The 20,970-nt window shown below is 33.0% G+C and overlaps 2 protein-coding genes across 3 annotated transcripts; one reads left to right on the forward strand and one right to left on the reverse strand.

Moving 5' to 3' along the window:
• Positions 1-238: 238 nt before the first annotated feature.
• On the reverse strand, positions 239-9,199 carry LOC106772060. Its single transcript, XM_014658207.2, has 11 exons — positions 8,596-9,199; positions 8,198-8,462; positions 7,388-7,547; positions 6,010-6,730; positions 5,478-5,907; positions 5,184-5,365; positions 4,316-4,475; positions 3,964-4,191; positions 3,534-3,884; positions 933-1,034; positions 239-818 (listed from the first exon to the last, which is right to left on the reverse strand). The coding sequence occupies exons 1-11, from the start codon at positions 9,090-9,092 to the stop codon at positions 576-578; spliced, it is 3,339 nt and encodes a 1,112-aa protein (XP_014513693.1). The 5' UTR covers positions 9,093-9,199; the 3' UTR covers positions 239-575.
• A 3,947-nt stretch (positions 9,200-13,146) lies between these two features.
• On the forward strand, positions 13,147-20,075 carry LOC106772673 (AUGMIN subunit 2). 2 transcript variants are annotated; one of them, XM_014659216.2, is made up of 7 exons: positions 13,147-13,459; positions 16,758-16,941; positions 17,170-17,295; positions 17,405-17,509; positions 17,835-17,903; positions 19,042-19,155; positions 19,597-20,075. In XM_014659216.2, the coding sequence occupies exons 2-7, from the start codon at positions 16,819-16,821 to the stop codon at positions 19,876-19,878; spliced, it is 819 nt and encodes a 272-aa protein (XP_014514702.1). In that variant the 5' UTR covers positions 13,147-13,459; positions 16,758-16,818; the 3' UTR covers positions 19,879-20,075. The 2 variants fall into 2 exon arrangements, with proteins under 2 accessions (XP_014514702.1, XP_014514701.1); XM_014659215.2 differs by having other exon boundaries at positions 13,148-13,459; positions 16,810-16,941.
• Positions 20,076-20,970: the final 895 nt, after the last annotated feature.

The raw sequence follows: 20,970 nt of genomic DNA on the forward strand, positions 1-20,970 counted from the left end.
CTTGTCCAAGATAGAATGGTTTGCCAACTCCATCTTTGCATTTTCCCGCATTTTTACTGCATAAGGATCTTGATATAAGGAAAATAGGATTCACGGTTCTTCGAAACAGCCGATGAAGCAATCATGCAACCCTCCAAATGTCGTACCGTCAAATTATTTAAAGGAAAAGAAACCCACGCCTAGCTTGATAGTACCAAAATTGGGGAAAAAAAAAATAGGCTCCTAAGACAGCATACAATTCAAAGGAATCAATAAATTAATCCGAGAATTCAATGGCATCAATAAAAATAAGATACAATTGAGGAATGGTTGGAACTCATGTTCATCTCCACGTTTACTGTCCGAAAGAGATCTAGCTGCAATATAAAGATCTCAATCAGATTACATTAGAGCCGCATGGATCTCACCCTTTGAAAATGTACAAACGATACAACTCACGGAAGACATAGACCTAAAACAACAAACTACATGCAACAAAATTATTCTTGGATAATCCCTAGTAGACTTTATGAAGAAAAGGAAAAATAATATATTTCGCTAGGACAGAGCCACCCGGGTAAACCATCTAAAACTTCCTATAATCTTAAACTTGTAATCGATCTTTGTGTGTGTGCAAGCAGCATTTTATGGATTTCTTCAGCAGTAGGACGCTTGTTAGGATTTTCTTCTACGCACTTGTGAAACAAATCAACAAGGAATTTCAACATGTCAACCTCAAGATCTGATTTTTCTATTTCTTCACCGGATGGAATCATTGAGGGTTCGTCCATTGAACTCAATGCCTCCAGCTCATCAGTTAACCGTGGTCGTTTACCCATCTGCATTGACCATTGTACTAAAATTTATTAAAAAAGGCAAGTTGAAGTTATTCATAAACCAGTTAGTACAAGAACAGCCCCTGGAGTACAAAAAGGAACAAATGATAACCACACCTGCAGACTATCAAGGAGGTGTGAATCAGAAAGCCCATAATATGGAATTTGCAAAGTAAGCATCTCCAGAAGTAAACATCCAAACGACCAAATGTCCGCTTCCTGTCACAAGATAAAGAAAATATAAAATACAAACCCAAGATACTATTTCTGGTTGCTGAGCAATTTTGTCCACTAAACATATATTCTTAACTCATGAAGCAACATGTGCACTTGCACCTTTAAGCACAACAAAAGGGGGAAATGGAACAGCAAATATGTCCCAGCTAGGAAGGGGGATATCGCACAATTTTCATGAAAAGAAAATTTTCCAAGGCAACAGCCAACAATAGTTCTATAAAATAATTGATCATCTTTTATGTTTTGTCCTAATGCGATTGTAATCCACATAATGAATTGCACGAAGTGTGCATCCAAATTATTGACTCGCTGTCCTAAGGAACACATTCTAAATTACGAATTGAAAATCCAATAACACATTTTTCGGTAAAGTTTGTATGAGAAGTATGTCTAGCCCCACGCAAGTTCCTAGGGAAAACAAAAATGACGGTATCATACAATGATAGTCGTCAGAACAAATACTCTTAATGTTCCCATCACAATACCGTAAAACACAACTTATCACGTTATGTAAAAACTAAATAGTTTTTTTCTCTGTGAATCGGTTTTTATTCAATAATAGAATCCATAATACTAATTATTCATTTTAAGAAAATGATTTAGTTTTGTTAAATAGTTGCTGACAATTAGTTCCTACAGTTTGTCGTGGTCTACCATTACTGGCTGTCATCCACTTTTAATGGCAATTTAGTGTCTACAGTTTGTCCCTACATATCAATGCAAAGCCAAAGAGCTTCTTCCACATCCAATCCTATTCCAATGACTCCAATTAAAGTAGGCTCATGCCTCTTAGGAAAGGTATTCAGTATACTATTAATATTGAGTTATCGTCATTTGTCTCCATTATACTCATTTCTTGTTTTCTCTTTGCCCACTACAATTGTTCCTAAAACAATACATGAATTCATAATTTTTACTCATCCTTGTCCCTCCAATTACACTTTTTTTCCCCTTTGTCCACTACTATTGTTCCTAAGACTATCCATAAATCCATAATTTTGAGTTACCATCATCTATCCCCATTATATACTCTTATTATATTTTCTCTTTGCCCACATTGTTCCTAAAACTATCTATAAGGCACTTGATCATCCAGGAGATAGCACCTAGGAGCTTGTCACTCTATCCCCCTGTCAAGATGGCTGATTCTAGATGGGTCTATGTTGTTAAAGTTCAGCCTAGTGATGTTGATTGATTTAAAGCTCAATTGATGAACAGGAGATGCACTAAAATTTATGGACATGATTATTGTGATACTTTATTTCTCCCATGGCCAATATCAACACAGTTCAACTCATTTTTGCTAAGCCTATACTATCTATCATGGGTCACTACACAAACTACCATTAAAAATGCATTCCTTCATAGTGCCCTTGAGGAGGAAATTAACAGGAGTAACCTCAAGGATTAGTTTCTCAAGGGGAGTATAGTCTAATTTGTAAATAAGGTCAGTCACTCTATGGACCAAAGCAATGGCCCATAGCTCCCGTGCTTCTACTAGGAAGTCATCAAATTGTCTATGTTAAGGATATATTTATTACAATAAATGACGCCACTAGGATTTCTCAAGTAAAAGAGCACTAATTCAGTCATTTTCATATCAAAGATCTTGGCTATTAGAAATACTTTCTTGGTATTGAAGTGGCCTAGGTCAAAGAAAGGTGTGCTCTTGATATTTTGGAGGAGATAGGGCTAGCAAATTGCAAGTCCATTGATAGTCATATGGACCTAAATCAGAAGCTAATGGTGAACTAAGGAAAACTTTTTCAAACCCAGATATATATAATCCGTAGGAGATTGGAGGGAAAACTTATTTATCTCATTATTACAAGACTTCATATTTCTTATGCAATTAGAGTTTTTAGTCAATTCATATAAAATCCTTGCATTGACCATTGGAATGTTGTGGTTTGCAATCACTGATGTATCAAAAAGGCTACATGGCTTTGATTGTTGAATGAGAGCAAGGAAAATACACAAATCTTAGGGTATTGTGATGCCAATTGTGTTGGTTGTCTTGTTGACAGGAGATTCACCACAAGAAAGTGTATTCGTTGGAGGAATATCATCTCTTAGAGAAGACCAAGAAACAAAATGTTGTTGCTAGACATATCAAAAATATGTATCACATTCCCAATATACGAGTTAGGATGTGATATGTAAGTGCAAAAATGTGTTATGTGCATACATGGATGGGAGATAAATGGAGAAATACAATAATAGGGACAGTGAATAAAAAGAGGGCTCAAGAAAGTTAAGAAATCATGGTAATAGAGGAAAAGTTATTATTCCAAAATATATTTGGCTTTGACATGTTGACATAAACAGAATATCCTTTTCCAAAATCAGTGAGCTTCAAAATCAAAGGACCTGGACCTATAGTTAAACTTCTGCAAATGGCCAGTTATAAAAAAATTTATACTGTTCATATATTTCCAAAAAAAAAAAACAATAAATGGCTGACCAGTAGGAGGATCATACCAATCCATAAGATTTTTTTTCGTACATAGTCCGCATAACCTCTGGAGCCATCCACCTAGGTGTTCCAACACATACACAGGGAGGAGGTGTTCCCACATGAGCAATACAACATGCATGTAAAGTTGATCTTAGTGGCACTGCACTATCAAAATCACAGAGCTTTACAGTGGGAGCTCCATTGTCTCTCTTCCTATCCAAATCAAGCAGAATATTTTCACTTTTTATGTCACGATGAATTATGTGCCTTGAGTGCAGCTCTGACAAAGCACATGAGACATCTTTAGCGACATGCAAAGCCAACTCCACAGGAACATACGTTTTTCCAGTTTCTAACAGCTTCTCCAGATAGTTCTGCATAAAAATAAGTGTGAATTTAATAAAGAAAACAGATGTGTCAATAATAACAAAGAAATGACATATAAAATCTCACTTTTAAAGAGCCCCCTTCCACATACTCCATAAAAATGGCAGATCTTAACACACGGTGTTCAGGATTACCATCGGCTGAGACAGACCATTGACATGACATTCTGTGTCCATACATTTCCACTATGCAGGGGTGTTTTAAAGCACCAAGAATTCTTATTTCTCCCAGACAATTATACTCGAAGTTTTTAATTTTGTCAGCCGAACTCCCCTGAGCTGCCAAAGTACGCACCTACAATGCCACACAAGATGTGTGTGAAGCAACCGTATTATATTTATATTATATCCAAACAGCCACAACAAGAATTTATACTAACAAGTAGAACAAGTTATGGCCATTATGTTCAACTACAAACCTTTGCTGCAGCCTCAACTGATCCAATTTTGCATTTAATTAAAGTAGTTGAAGCTTTTGTCTCAAGCTCATCGCATGCAGTAAGTGATGGAACCGAATAATCAGAATCTGGAATTCCTCTAGAAGAAAGAGGGATCGTGGTTCGATTAAGAGGTATATACCTGGAATTCAAATCATCAGAGTCCTCATAATCCCTTATAATTTCACAGAAGTCAAATTTAAATAAAGTTCTCATGTGATGAACCAATTCTTAAGAAATTTTAATTAACCAGAAGAATGCACAATTGTATTCATCATTGCAAATGTAATGCTGACCAGCTATGATATTCAAAGTCACCAATATTCATTTAGTTTCATACAGGGTAGAGTTCCGTAAAGATATTTTTTAAAAATTGTGTGATGCTAACTTAAAAAGTATGTTTGGTCTAAAGATTCGCTGAGACTTAGTTTGGAAAAAAATAGGATATTCATTCATATTCTTTAATTTACACAAGGTTAATTGCCATGAAAATATTACATAAATATTTGGACTAAAATTGGAGCCAGACTTACTGATTGTTTTTGTTTACTAATTTCAAACCATAAGCAAAATTCTTACATTGTACAACATGATACAAGATTTAATTTAAAAAATGTCAAATAATCGGTGATTATTTAAGATGACAAAACTTATAACAGAAATAAAACTGGTATCAAAAGCTATATTTCAACATGAAACCAATAATAAAGTTATTTAGCATAACAAATTTATCTTAAATGTAGCCAAGCCAACGCAAGTAAGAGAAGACTACTACACAATACCAAGAAAAATGTGTTTTAAGAAAAGGTAATATGTTCCGCACCACTTCTGATTCCAAGGAGGCACATACCTGCAAAAGTATTCAGTATCTTTCTCTTCTCTTATATCAAGAGGTCGACAAGCATCAATCAGCATTCGAACCCACTTGGCACCCCTCTTAATCATAACAATATTCCAGGCATGTGGTGAAAAATCTAGGTAACCCCTGACAAGCTCACAAGGAATTGGTGGCTCCATGTGATCACATAAATACTGTAAAACAAATCATCTAGCATTAGACCATTAAAATAAGGCACAAACTGAAAAAACTACAACACAAAATGAGTGCAAAATTCTATAGTACAGTTTTAGTATCAACGATTACCTTGAAAAGCAGAGCTCTGTGTCTGCATACACCATACTGCACGGAGCCAATTGGAACTATGATTGAATTTCGCCTTTTTTTAATAGAGTCCAGAGATTTCTCACATGTCTTAGAGAGAGTAATATCTTCTATGGTGTTTACAACTGGTTCGGTGGAAGCCCTTATACTGTTGCTGCTTCCAACCGAGCATGTACAGATAAAAGGTTTATTATAGTTTGAACCAGACACAGATTTCCGTGTCTGTTCTATGATAGCACCTCTATCACTGCCACCAAAATGATCTGATACAAAGAGTGCAAGCAGTGATGCTGTCTGCAAGTTATCAACCACATCCTGGTTCCCATGTCTGTTTAAACCATTTAACTGATTCAAATTATGGACCAATGCCTGCGCAGCTAGCAAAACAGCATCCAACTCTTCATCTCTTTTTCTGAAAGATAACAAACAATCCAATCATATTAGGAATAAAACTACTGTATAATATACAACCATTACTACTACTACTACTAATAATAATAGTAGCAAAAAAAACCTGTCTAAAAGGATGACTTCACGAGAAGCAAGACACTGATTTTGCTCATATCTCTCTAGAGGAAAAAATGGCCGATCTCGTCCTGCATCATAAAATCCATCTGATAGATGGTCTTCAATGCCACAAAATGAGATCTTGCTGTACTTGTTAGACAATGATGAACAAGTACTAATAGATTTTCTAGACTTGCACGGTTTAGGATTATCAAGATCACGGTCTAAATGTCTCTTTGATTTAGAAACACACTCTAAAAGTTCAAAACACGATACTTCATCCTGTTCACTTTGCTTGTTCTCTATGGAGCACAAGCATGCATCCTTTTCATCTTTGCTTTCAGTAGTGCAGCAATCTTCCCCAGAAAAGCGCTTCTCAATAATTACTTCATCATTGTTAACATTATCAACTTCATTGTCATTTATTCCTTGTTCAGAAAATATTCTTTTATTATCATCCAGGTTCCCATTCTCCGATACAATTTCTGAACGAGTTTCAGAATCAAGACTATCACAATTTCCTAGTTCAGAAATTTTGTGAATCTTCTTGCTCAACAACTGGTCATGATCTACAGCTTTCCACTTCCTACTATTGTTCAAGCGCTCTTGACGAGCTTTCTGCTGTAAATAATACCGTCTTTTCCACCGCTTACCCGACTTCCGGGATACAAAACATCTACTACTGGATGAGGAGCTTGTTAGCATGGTTGATGACATATGCTGACAACCTGCAAAAGAAGAGTACTTGGCTCTTAATACATAAATTCAATCATTCACACCGCAAACACTGATGCTAGGTTTGGAAAGGAGAAAATGGAGAGGAAGTACATGAGTGAGAAAAGAAATTAAGAGAAATGGAGTGAAAATAAATATAATTGGTAGAAGAGAAATAGAGTGGAGATAAAAAAAATAAAAATTAATAATAATTTATGTATAAATACAAATATTTATATATTCGATGTTTGATTATATATAAAATTGATTATGTTATACATGACCGATTATATAAGAATGGGGATGATAACTTACATATATTATCTATCGTGGGTTAAAATGATTGATTATACATATAACTATATAATAATTTTATTTAGACATTTATACAGTAAATTTTGTCATAATAAAAATATAGTTCATTATATTGTTTTATATAATTCACTAAAAAGTGAACCATCTAAAGCTCTTGGGCATGGAAATGTTTTTTGCATGGGCCCTACATGTTTTTTACAAACTTCTCCAACATTCTTCTCTTCAAAACTAAGGAATTTTTTTTAACACTGTAACCTCTCTTCCGTACTCTTCCCTTCTATAATGTTTAGTTCCAACCAAATATACAGCAAACGTGAGCAAGAAAATTAAAGATAGGTATTCATTATAGGTCTCACCCTCAGAAAGGGTTTCGTCATTTTCCTGAAAGTTGCTTTCATTGAGATCCATTTCAACAGAAGAGCTGCTACAATCATCTTTGCATCTAGCTTCATCATTTCCCTCCATATTACAACATATCCATGAAGGAACTTGAAAAGTCCTGAGAAGCTTGTTGTACTTGAACAATAAATACACATACAAATAAGTTCAGCATGGGAATTTTTTTTTTCAAAAATCCAATACTAAATTATACAGTTAGAACTTAATAACACACAGAAGTATTAAAGAACCTAGATAAAAAATCTGAACTCCCATTAACACCCAGGTTCATTGTCGTTTGTTTCATATGCAAGCTACAGCTACAAAATGAATACCTTGGATGCACAAAGGCACCTTCAATGCGGTCCCTCCATGTAAAACACTGTCAGATCAGATGCCACCAAATTAAATGCATATTAAACACTTTCAAGCAAAGGAAACAGGAAAAAATTGCATATCAGACACTGGGACACACAATCAGCCATAAAGGGGACGCACTGACGGTAACATTTTTCAGATAGACCAATAATTTAGACCACAAAGCTGATCTAACAAACCAGAAGTCCAAAATAAAAGTGTAGACTTATGGACTAGCAGCAACTTAAAACAACTATCATAAACAGCCAAAAAAAATCCAAACAACGCATCAACATAGTAGAATATAATTTTATAGTGTGGGTGTTTAGGGTAAACAAATTTATCTTCAGCGTGTTAAAAGAACCAACAGATTCACGTCCTAGAATAACACAGACTGGACAGCAAAATGGTAACAAATCATAACTAGGTACCTGAAGATTTAACTTCTTAAGTCTATGCATGGAGGCAAGTTCAAGGGACCCTAACGAAGTCAACTTATTATTCGACAGGTCCAAACTCTCCAGTCTTGACAGAGAAGATATAGCTGACGGCAGCTCCATCAATTTATTATTCGCAACTTTCATGGATATCAAGCCACTCAAGTAACTAATCTCCACTGGCAACGTCTTCATTTTATTAAACGAAAGATCAAGATACTCCAGTTTTTTCAGGCATCCAATTTGCGGAGGAAGGTATCTATAGTAGTTTCAAAACAAAGACATGCCCATATCTTAATGACCCACATACCACATTATTTGTAATCTTAAACAACAATTGTGTTAAAAATTATAATTCAGACAAATTAAATGAAGGGGGAACGAACGCTAACCTTATGGAAAAATGACAAATGGAAAGCTTGGTCAAACACTGGAGACCAGAAATCTCTGTCAAAATCGGAAAAGCAGACGTTCTGGGAGGTCCTTTGGAGAGTTCGAGTTCCTTCAAACCCTGGAGCGAGTGCAACGGCAAGCCTCCGATCCCCGGCGAGGAAATCTTCATCTGCAAGCTTTCCAACGCCGTGAAGTTCCCAACCTCTGGCGCGAACAGGTTAATCTCGTTTCCGAAGAATTTAAGCGTTCGCAATTGTGCTAGGCGCGAAACCGACTTCGGAATAAGACTGTAAATGTTCTTGTACACGTAAAGGCTCTCCGCCGAGTCCTCGGCGTTCTCCGCCTCCGGAAACTCCACGCTCTTCCCGGTGAAGTCGAGAGCCGCGCTTTCGTCGGTTTCGGAGTCCAGAGAATCGGAGAAAGTGCTAGAATCCTCGGGCTTCTCCGGCGACTCGCGCCGCTCGGACGCGGGTTCGTCGGAGTGAAGAAGCTGCATTGGCTGAATCCGACGAAGTTCGCAAATTAGGAGTGGAGAATGAAAGAGGGAAAGAAAACCCTAGATTCTAGAGGCAGTGTTTGCGATGGATTTGAATATTTGGGGGTAGTCGCCGTTCGATATGCTGATTGCCAAACGCGGCGTTAAGGGGGATTTACGATAGTAGCCCTCGTTTTCGGCACCAATTACTAGGTTATGGGTGGTCAGTCAAAAGAGGCTGCGGAGTGAATACTAAGAATAAAAAAAAAAGAGACAGGAAAAACATCATCTCAATTATCTCTCAGAACATTTTCTAAAACGCCAAATTCGTTCTAGATTGGATTCATACTAAACATCCTCTCTTCAAACCAAATTTAAGATTAAGTCGGACAACGGCTAGATGTTAGTGTTTACAGTTATTTAAGAGCCTTTTGATGACTGCTGGATATAAGTACCCATAATATGCGTTCACTTTTTCTTAATGAAAACAAAAAGTAGATTATTCAAATAATATATTATTAAATTTATAAAAGATTAGTGAAAACTTAGCTTTATTTATGATAATGAAAAATAAAAAAATTATTATTATATAATTATAAAATAAATTAACTTTATTGTAAGTAATTTTTAATTGTTTTTGTAGATAATTGTTTTGTTATAGATAGCTATATTAGTTTTAAAAATTTGTTAGAAACCGGTAAAGAAAATGATTAAATTTAGAAAAAAATCAATTAAAAAGGAAAAATTTATAAAATAATTATTTTGATTTAAAAAATGCTTAAAGGTTAAAATTCGAGATTTTAAAAAAATTATATCATAGTATAGATACATCCATAAAAAAATAATTATAAAAAGTAACAAATATATATATTTTTTGTACTTGTATAAAAAGAATTAATTTTTTACCCACATTTTCTTTTCAATTTTATCTTTTCTTAACCAACAATTTAAACTACAATAACTACATTGTTATGGTTATTCTTTAAATGATTGTTAATTTAAATAATAATTTTTTATTTAAAATTATTTATTTTGTTATTGATGTCATTGTTCAATTACTTATTTATTGATTTGTATCGTATTTTAACTTTTCTATTATTCACGTGTTTTTATTAAATAGAAATTTTTCTCATAAGTATGAATTATCTGAAAGTTGTTTAGAGACATCAAAAGATCTATTAAAAATACATAACGTTTTTACAATTTTTTTGAATTTTGAATCTTAATGTCAAACCATATATGTTTTACATGTGTTTTTTTATAATTTTTAAATTTTAAAATTAAACTCTATTTTGATAGTTTTGGTTATTTGTTGGAGGGTAATATGTATGATGTTTGAAATTGTTCAAGATATTTTCCAAAATCTAATAACATGTGTTAGTTTCAGACATTGTGAAATCCTAGCATAAATGTAACCACTTGTCAATATTTTAAGTGTTTTAAAATTTGTTCTTATAGATAATTTCGGTACTTTTGGGTATTGTGTATGATTTAGGTTTAAAAAGTTGTTTTTTAATGATATGAAACATAGTATTTGTAGATTTGACGTTTAACCATTTGGTGTTACGTGTCAATCTCAAATATTATTAAATGTCAACATAAGATGTAATCACTTCTCAATCATTTTATGAACAAAATAAATACAGCTTTTATATTTTATTTCAATAATAAATGTAGATTTTGATAATTTCACTACAATTTGATTAAACAAATATGATCATAAATCAACATCAATAAAAACTCGTAAAAGAAATTTTAACATTTATTTATGGTATGATCATCAAAAGAAAAGATAAAGGTATATCAGCTTAGCATTTTATTGAAAAAGTTTTTGTTGTTGTTATTACTATTATCATAATTGGGATAGTGACAAAACCGTGAACCGAAAATAAACGGGTGTAAAAAAAAATTTAAAAATTATTCTAAAAAAATAATGGAAAATCATATCGTAAAACATGTGATATATCTACGAAAATTAGATTTTAGGTTTGGACAATAATTAACTGTGCAAAGTGGGCTAGGTTTTCGAAATATTTAATTTTCTCACAAATAATATAAAAAAAAACTATGAAAACAAAAAATATTTGTTATTTTTATGAAAAACGTCAAAGTGTAGTCAAAAGATAACAAAAAAGGTGTGGATATGACGTACCTCATCAGTGTCCGACATTCCGTTGCTTGGTAGTTGCTCTTTTGACAGAATCCCTCTGCTTTGAGAACTTGTAATATGTGCATATTTATATACTGATATTATGGTATAACGTTAATCTTGTGAATTAATTAAGAATTAATAAAATAAGAAAAGAAATAATTTTGGCTGAAAAAAAAATCAAATGATATTTAAGACATAAATTATAATTATTGTAAGAAGTTTGGTCAATTTTTAAGATATATTTTCTTTTTAAAAAAAAAATTAACGCATTAAATTATAGTATAATATTGCTATATTATTTTTAATTATTAATTATAAATATTGAGATAGTATTAATTCAAATTATTACAATATTAAACTTTCATTTATTTAAAAATTAATATTTCAAAAATATTTTCCAAAAACATATTTTACATAAACTTTTGGATTAAATTAAAGTTTGAAAATTATGTATATATTTTTTAAGATTTTTTTTGTTTTTCTTTTTCTCTTTATCCATCATTATTTCATTTTCACTTATTTATTTATTCGAATGAAATTAAGTATTGAAAAATACTTTAAAGAAAGATTATCAATATGAAGGCAACATTGAGTTTCATGGGTTTCATGAAAGTAAAGAAAAAAAATCATCTGTCTAAGAAAAAAACAGGACAGTAGATAAATTTTAAACCATTCACATTTTTCTAAAGAAGAAAAAGAAATTCATAAAACATTTGTCAAGTGAAATTGCCTTTATTCACCTGAATGCCTCTAAACCACATCAAATTTTGTACAAATGTAAGCAATTTATTTTGTTCGTTGATAAAATAAATTAATGCAAATGATTTTTGCACTTTCTAAGACGAACAAAATAAACTTATTCAGAAATTTATACAAAAACTACATACCCCTTTATACAAAAAGAAAGTAATTAGAATGAAAGAATATCACACACATTATTAAAATAAAAAATAAATGTATGTTTTCGTACTCACGTGTTTGAAAAAAATAAAAAAAAAATGATTTTATGTGATTCTGATTCTATAAGCAATCCCAAACATACAATACTCTAAAGAATGTTATAATTATGTTTTGCCAAATAGCAAACTTCCATTCAACCAACCATCTACACTGATATATCTCGTTTCAATAATACAGACAACACAATCACAAACGAACACTCCACAATATTAAAAAAGTCGAAGAACTTAATTCAATAAAAACTTTCATTAAGAATAATTAGTAACTACGACATAAGTCCTATTGCAACTTCATCCAAGAAAAAAAATATCCCACCGAGGTGGACAAAAATAATTACAATGAGTATGTAGCTATACAATGAGAATGAAGTACATAATAGTTGGCATTTTCAAGCTAATATTTCCTACACAAAATTTATATAGCACACACTTTCACTATTCTCTTATCTCAGTGTCTCTCAATGACTTATTTTCTTAGAGATACTCAATTTTTATCTTTTGATCTCCCAAAAATCCTAATGCAAAAATTATGCATTTTTTTTGGTCATACCAATTAAAGAAAATACACATTTTTATATAAATCAATGTCATCCAATAAACTGGTTGTAAGATCTGGAAATGTAATTAAAAAAATAATTAAATAAAATAAACTCTAGTTAAATTGTTACCAGAAATAGTTTAGTATTGGGTTGTTTTGTATTAATATTTTTTGAGGGATAAATTAATTTAATTTGCTTTTTATTGTTTGGTGGCAGATTTGGCGTTTGTATTATATAGTTTATATATTTGTTCGTGTGTATAATTAATTACCAAAGATATTGTCTATGCACTGCAAAGAGGATATATTAGTGGTAAAAAGTGAACCGCAGTATGACTAGATGGTTGATGATTGAAATAACAAAAAAAAATAATGAAAGAAGAATTATATGTGTGTGTTGGGCTTAAGCTATGAAGCCCATAAGCAAAGAGGAAGAGACAGAGTCAGGTTCTTTTCCTACTTTCTTCTCTTCTCTTCTCTTCTCTTCTCTCGGCATTTCTCTTTTCTCTTTCTTTTATTTCTATTTTTGTTTCTTCGAAAACCCTAGACCAAGAGGGCAAGGGCGTGCGAGAGAGAGAGTTGCACGAGGGAGATCACCAAATGCTCAATCCGTAACGAGCAAGCTCGGTGGTGAGTGGGAGAACGAGTTATTGGGAGTCAGAGAGTGAACGCAGGAGCTAGAGAGCGAGATACATGAAATTCGAACCTAGGGTTGCCGAAAAAGGGGAAATCGAACAAGGTATGGAGAGCTATCTTGGTTTGAATTGTTTGTTTTAAATGTAATGATGGATTATTGCTATTTATTTCCATTTTTTCCCTTTTTGCTTAGGTGTTATATAGATATATTCTTGTGTTCTGGTTTCATATATTAAACAATTGATATTTATTCTGGACATGAGTATGAGTTGAAAATTTGGGCATATGTCTTGAAGATGTTTTAAATGGATAAGTTTGAATTAAAACTGGTTGGGTGGTCTAGGAAGGTTAAATCGTGAGTTAGAGGGGACATGGGTGGTATGCATTCATTGGAATTAGTGGGGGTTGAATTTGAGTTGTTTAGATATAGTCTGAATAAAAAATGATTACAGAAAATGCTTTACAGATCAAATTAACCCTTAACTCACTCCATTTGCTAAAAAAAACAAAAAAATTTAGAAGATAAACTGTTCACAGTGAAGCTTTTAACTATCAACAGAAACTTAAAACAAAAGACTACATATCATTTTGCGGGGAAAATATTAAAGACAGTAGTCCCTAATGTGGCTGGTGAATACCCAGTTTGCATGTAAAACGGGTAAATGTAGCAGCCTCTTTTTCAATCATCAGAATAAAACAACTGAATTCCATACAGGATTCCAAATTCCAAACCTGGGCTAGTATTTCATGACGCGTCCCAGGTTCGCTATCTAGCAGTAACTGCACTTCAGCCTCATCAGCACAATCATTCTTTAAAGTTCTAATCGCCACATCAAGCTGGCTGATTCTCTCACTGAGAACACCACAGCATATAACAGGCCATTTTTCATGCTCAAAACAGGCCAACTCCTTCTGAAGCAACAAGAGATCTCTTTCAAGTTCCTCAATCTCAGTATCCGCCTTGGTGATCAATATTCTCAAAACCCGAATACAGGATTCCATGTTCAACGTGTCCTCCTCTGTAACATCTACAAAATTAACAGAAAGCCAGAGTAAAAACAACACGAGAACACAAAAAATGCACAACCTCAGGGAGTAAAAAAAATTATTACCTGGGCCACACCCAAAGTAGTCACATTCATGTTGCGGTGACCAGTAATTACTACCAGTCGCATCTGAGAAAAGTAAATAAATAAATTACACGTCAAAAGCAATTTGATTTGTTCGAATAAACCTGTCGTCCACAATCATTTAGAGGAAACAAGAGAATAAGAGAGATCAAGTTACCATGTATATACTCCATGTATATACTCCTGGTGAAGCTCCACAATTCTATACTAAATTTTATTAACTCAATCCATAAATAAAAAATTTGACTTCATTACACTGTGTCCCAAACTGGGGTTGTTTTGGGTATTCTGGAAATATGAAATTTGATAATGGGTGCTCTGCTTTGAATGAATGGTTTGTTTTGTGAAGCGTATGTGGTATGAAATGTGCCAGTTGAAATGTGATTGTATGCTGAATATAAGTTTTAAGATTTTGAATATGTGGCTAACGCTGGTTCTGACAGAAGTATGAATGGTATGTGGTCCGATTGGAACTGTGGTGTATTGGTAACGCTAAAATTGGTAAAAAAGAAAATGTATTGGTTGCTTGATTTGAGTGTGAACTCGTTCTTATTTGCTAATGTTTAGTTAAATGCTAAAAAGATATTATCTGTGAACGGGAATAATAGGAATTTGAGTTAAGGAAAAGGCTTGAATCAAATGTATAATAATCTGAAATCAAATTGTTGAAGGAGAATATTGAAGTTATAGAACTTTACATGCCTTAGGGAGTCTTTTTAAATGAAAAGGTCATATGTTATAGTGTTGGTTAAAAGCAATTAGCATTTTATTGATTCATTCAATGGCTTAGTGGAGAAGGTTATAGAAAACGCGAATTTGGAGTAACTAGGACAAGTGTTGGGATTTTGGACAATTTTTAGTGCAGCATATGTTTTTAATATTATATTACTAAGTTCTCACGTGATGGTGCAACACTTTTTAAATATATAGAGTGGTTTGAACGATAAGGCATTGGATAGGTTTTAAAATTGAAACATTGAATTAAGTGGTAGGGCCGTGAATATCCTTGTTGTATCTCATTTCCTTTCATTTGTCCAGTGTATCTCATAGATGGCAAATGCTTATTTTACGGACAAAATCTAGAAATACCATATATATATGTGTGTGTGTGTGTGTGTGTGCACGGTGGTCATCTGTGTCAAAAATATAAAATAAAATAAATAAATAAATAATAATAATGGTGGTTGAATTGCATAGCATTATAGCTTGGTATGAAAAATTTAGACAACTTATGTTTGGTGGGACCTTCCAGAGTTGGTGATGCTGTGATATTTTGTAATTAAGTCTATGGAAATTTGACATTTTCACGTGATAAAAGGAGATATTCCCCTTCATTTTAATTGTTCTTATTTTGAAAGTAGTCAATTACTATACGGAAACCATTTTATTATTTTTGAAATTTTACATCTTATTTTGATTAGTTTTATTTTAAACTTTGGCTATATTTTTATGTCGTTTTGAATTATTTATGTGGATTAAGAGTTTAGATGATGTGATCTTTCAATGAAAACCAATGGCAATCACCTGACTTGGATAACAGAATTGTAAATGTCAGTCTGAATTATTGAGATGCCCTGTATGTTATCTGTGTAGTAATATAAAGCCTGGTAGGTGCTCATAAGTATGATAAAACTATATTTGTATCTGGATACTGGATAAGGTCCAAAATGATTTTGATTGTGTATAAGTTAGATTTCAGCTTTTTGGGTTAAGTGCTCAGGTTGCTGTTTGTTGTCAAAGAGGTTTGCTGTCATTACTGTTGCTGTATAAAAGTTCTGTATAAATTACTTGCTAATATTGCAGTTGCTGTTTCAGAATTCTGCAGTTTCTGTCATTGCTGTTTTGATAAATTAGTTTGTATCTTTTGTAGTCATGGTTCAGAGTAGTGTTTTTGTTAGGTGATGGAATATACATGTTTAATGAGTTTGGGATTGGACCTATTAGTTTATTAATTTACTCTGTGTGTATTGAACTTTTAACTCTGTTTGAACATGAAAATATAGTTCAATTCAAAAGTGCTGGAACATTACTTGTCATCTTAGTTTTCTGGAAGAGCTGTTAAAAGAAGTGATTATTTTCCAAATATTGATTGCGACTGATCATGCATTTAACACGTTGGTTAGGATTTCATCAAATTGAAGCTAGGTTTAGGTACCGGATTGCATAGTGTATCTTACCCACCATGTGATGTATATTATGTTTATAGAAACCATTGTTATAGGCTTATATAATTCCTCAAAATTAATTTTCAATACCCGTTTATTTTTACAGGTTTTAATTAAGGTGGAACTTTAATTAAAAAAACTGCTGCTGTTTGTGTTAGGATTTGAAAATGTCAATGGCAAGCGAATCAAGTTGGGTGGGGAGGAAGCCAGTGAAACGTATTGGGGGAATGTCAGATGCTCTATCAATTGCTGCTGATCTTGGTTTCTCTATGTCCCCTCCCCCATCCCAGGTACCATATTGTCTTTTCAAAATGTTTGCAAACACTTATAGTTTGAATTTATTGAAAATCATAAAATTCTGTGGGGCTTACTAATCTAATGAACCTTACTGATGCTTCTGTAGTTTTCAATAAATATTAACCAGTAGAAGGGTGCATTGCTAGCACTCGTCTATTTTTTTCATCCAATTCTCACTATTTGTTTGTCAAATTGTGGCACATCATTCTCTTTCTTTCCAGGAAGGACTTCAGAACTCATCCCCCACTACTGGGGAAAAGGGCGAGGACTTGATCAGGGTTTTGAGAGAATTAACTACTGTCCAAAGAAAAATCGCAGACTTGCAAGTTGAACTTCAAGGTCGAAAGGTTAGCCTTAGACATTCTAGTTGTTTACATAGTAAAACCAATGGCTTCTTTTGATGTTTTATTCTAACTAACATTTGTATACGCATCTTGAGATTTGTAAAATTTTTAGGATGACAAAAATGTTGCACATTTGACTCATGTGAGTGAAATGGAAAAGAAGATTGAGACATTGGCAAGGATTACTACTATACTCAAAGATGTTATTCAGAACAAGGTAATATAAGATTTGTCCCCTTCAGCTACCACTGCCTTAGTGTATCAGAATCATATTTTCTAGGTTTAGTTCATTATTCTTCATATTTATCAATTGAGGGGAGCAAGGGCAGCAGTGACGAAATTCCATGAACTTCCCAGGAGAGGCTTACTTAGTAACATTTAGACAATAATAAGAGAATTTCTTCACAAGTCTCACTTTATGCTTGGTTATTCTCTTGTTCGCTTCCCTGATGAACAGTTAGAGTTAGGGCTTAAGTTATCCAGATATAATTGGACAACCTATTATATGCCCTCTGACATGATTTCATTATCAAATTTGACAGGACCGCATTATAGCTCGCTTGCAGCAGCCATATTCCCTTGATTGCATTCCTGTTGAAGCAGAGTATCAGGTTAAATTAATATTAAACTAATGCACTATAAATCTGTACAAAGTTAATTTGATCAATGATTGGCCATCCAGTAGCATGCATAGGCACATGTGCCTGTATTTGGTTTTTTAACCATTGTGCTAGTATACATTATCTTATTGTGTTTAATTTCTGAGTTTGCTAGATGAAGTCTATAATGTGATAGTTTCATTACTTCTCTTAAATAAAGCTTGTTATAAAATGCAGCATTGTGGGAAAAACGTGATATAGTGACTTCATTTGAAACTGTTAGATATGAAATAAAAGACTCTGGTATCCATTATAAATTACTCTATTGAGAGGCTATGTTGCCCCGCCATCCATTGTAATTGTAATATAGTTCATCTCTTTGCATATCAATCCCGTGTCGTTGTAATATTATACTACCTATGCAGTATGATTTACATAGGCTGAAATATTTATGTACTGTGTTTTATCAGCGACTGAGCTTACATGAGTGTGTTAAATTATTCTGGATATTTGCTCCGCTGAAGTGCACTGTTTTTTTACAAGCTATTTGTGTAAAATTAGAACTAGAGTTAAGGATTATACTTAAATTCATATCCGACTTCTGCTAATTTCGAAATCGAATCATTACTGTCCAATGGTGCTACCATGTGATCAATTGATATGATTGATTCTTGGTTTAAATCTTTTTAGTTGTATTCCTTATAAATATGACGAAATTTTGGTTTTATTTATTGTAAAAAAAATTGCTGGTTTTGGTTGTCCTCATAAATTTATCTTACAAAAAATATTATCATTTAATGACCTTGACATGCATCTAGATTCTAAACACGCCACATTAGCAACAACATTGAGATTACACGTGACGTGGCATCAGTAAATTTATGCTACGTTATCAATAAATCACTAGGATGATTTTCAAGAATTTAAAAATTTATAAGCATGACAACCAAAAGAAAAACTATGGGGACTAAAACTAGTTGTAATCAAATTTTGGGGCCAAGAACAAATTAGTTCTAATATTACCATATATCCTTACGACCAACTTTAGTTGAAGATTGATATAAATGTTTAATTATTTTGAAGTGGAAAGTTTTAATCAATATAAGACAGGCATTGTAATTTTTGTGATATATTTCTCTTATTTGTGCAGAAACAATTCTCTGAACTACTGATGAAGGCAGCTAGTGATTATGGTGCTTTGACAGCTTCAGTGGCAGATTTTCAGTGGAGTCAGAATTTCAAAGAACCTCCTTCAGTTTGGGGGGTAGGCTTCTACATTCCTTTCTTGTTATAAACTAATCACGATTAGATGTTTGGGCATTCTGTTTCCATTTTTGTCTTAATTCTTAAACCAATATGCATCCATATAAGTGTGACGTGAGTACATCAAGAATATGACTCAGTGAGTAATTAGAAGTCTATTTAAGTCCACTTTGACATACTAAATTTAGAATTATATTCAAGTCCGATCAATTAGCCTGCGATACTATAAACGGAGTTTTGATATAAGGTACCATGATTCACTGACATGTGAAACATAAGCCTGTAGTATTTCTTATTTTGAGCATAACAAACCATTATTCTGTTGTATGTTCGGAAGGTGTGCAGACATTGCATTGAGTAGTATTGTGTAGTAATTTTGGTCAAACTTCATTTTGTGTGCTTCTTGCATTTAAAATGAAATTACTTTTTGCCTTTTTCCCAGGAAATGCTTCGACCCATTCCTGTAGCTTTGGCATCTTGCACTCGGTTCTTTGAAGCCATGTCTGCCACAAGAGAGTCATTTGCAACACTTCAAAAACTGAGAGTGGGCCATTTTGATTCCCCTCTAACTAGGACACCGGCGGGTGATCCTTCCCAAAGGGTACCGGGAGTTTCTGATTGTTTAACCCCACCTCCATGGAAAACTGAATCAAATTATGACGACTTAGGAATCAGAAATCAAAGGAGGCAACACCTAGATCAGGTGGAAGATGTAAACAGCTAGGTAACTGAGATCCGTCTGAATATTTGTACAAGCTCAAGGATCTTGTCTTTTTCTTCCCTCAGTGAAAGAAGTATGTTACATAGCTATCTAACATACTGTACGTACCTTGTGTGATATAATACTCATTTGCTTTTGCAAATCAATTACTGGTCATTGTTGTTTAAGAATTATATATTTCCGTCACCGGAAATTGTCAACTAATGTGTGAAATTCTCTTATAAATTCATAAAGATGTAATCAAGTTCATGATAAAATTAAATTTAAATGTGTTTCGTTTTTAAATTTTAATATGAAATTAAAATTCATTCGTGTCATAAATAAACTTTGATTTTTAAACTTAAAAAAAATATAATTCTTACAAAATTAGACAAAACATAAAAAACAGACTAAAAAAGAAAATTAAAATGGACAGCTAAAATAAAATTGGAACAATAAATTTGCTAGTTTTTCTGCACTCTTACTAATTCATGTCTCAGGGTGCGAGAATTACCATTAAAAGGATGGATTGATAAGATTTTTATGAAAAAGAATAATAGAGTGGAAATGAATATTTATACTTTATTTTAGTTCTTATATATATATATATATATATATATATATATATATATATATATATATATACCGTATAACTCATTTTTCTCCTGTGTACCAAACTGAACTTAATGTCTACTGTGCTACATTCTGAAGAAGAATGTCATGTTGGTTGGTTGGAGCTGAAGTTTTTTTATTTCCTCTTGTTTTAAATCATGGTAATATTTTGCATGTCGATGTCAAGTTCAAGGAGTAGATTGATTGCCATTGGGATATCCTGGTGTTTAGCAATACGCACTCAAATTGAAATCTTTTAATGACAACTGTCACATTCTTACAAGTCCAGCTCTCTACATTTCAATGTGGGATGTTGAATTTCGTCTATCTTCCACGAGTGAACATGTTCACTGACAATTGCCTTGTACTTGTTTTTATGAAAAATGCAGCTTAATTCAAAACATTCGAAAGAAGCTAAAATATACCTTATCGTAGTCGTAAACATGCATCAAATATAGACTGATCTATCAAAGTATACACCTAAAATTTTTTATTATTTTTGTG

Source organism: Vigna radiata, chromosome 8, assembly GCF_000741045.1.
Source record: "Vigna radiata var. radiata cultivar VC1973A chromosome 8, Vradiata_ver6, whole genome shotgun sequence".
Classification (NCBI taxonomy): domain Eukaryota; kingdom Viridiplantae; phylum Streptophyta; class Magnoliopsida; order Fabales; family Fabaceae; genus Vigna; species Vigna radiata.

Bases quoted from the DNA above. Each gene is read 5' to 3' on its own strand.
- LOC106772060 (XM_014658207.2), bottom strand. From the start codon at position 9,092: ATGCAGCTTCTTCACTCCGACGAACCCGCGTCCGAGCGGCGCGAGTCG. The intron at 8,463-8,595 runs GTTAGCGTTCGT...AAACTACTATAG, and splicing joins ATTTGTCATTTTTCCATAAG to ATACCTTCCTCCGCAAATTG. The intron at 819-932 runs GTGTGGTTATCA...TGGTCAATGCAG, and splicing joins ACCTCCTTGATAGTCTGCAG to ATGGGTAAACGACCACGGTT.
- LOC106772673 (XM_014659216.2), top strand. From the start codon at position 16,819: ATGTCAATGGCAAGCGAATCAAGTTGGGTGGGGAGGAAGCCAGTGAAA. The intron at 17,904-19,041 runs GTTAAATTAATA...TTATTTGTGCAG, and splicing joins CTGTTGAAGCAGAGTATCAG to AAACAATTCTCTGAACTACT. The intron at 19,156-19,596 runs GTAGGCTTCTAC...CCTTTTTCCCAG, and splicing joins AACCTCCTTCAGTTTGGGGG to GAAATGCTTCGACCCATTCC.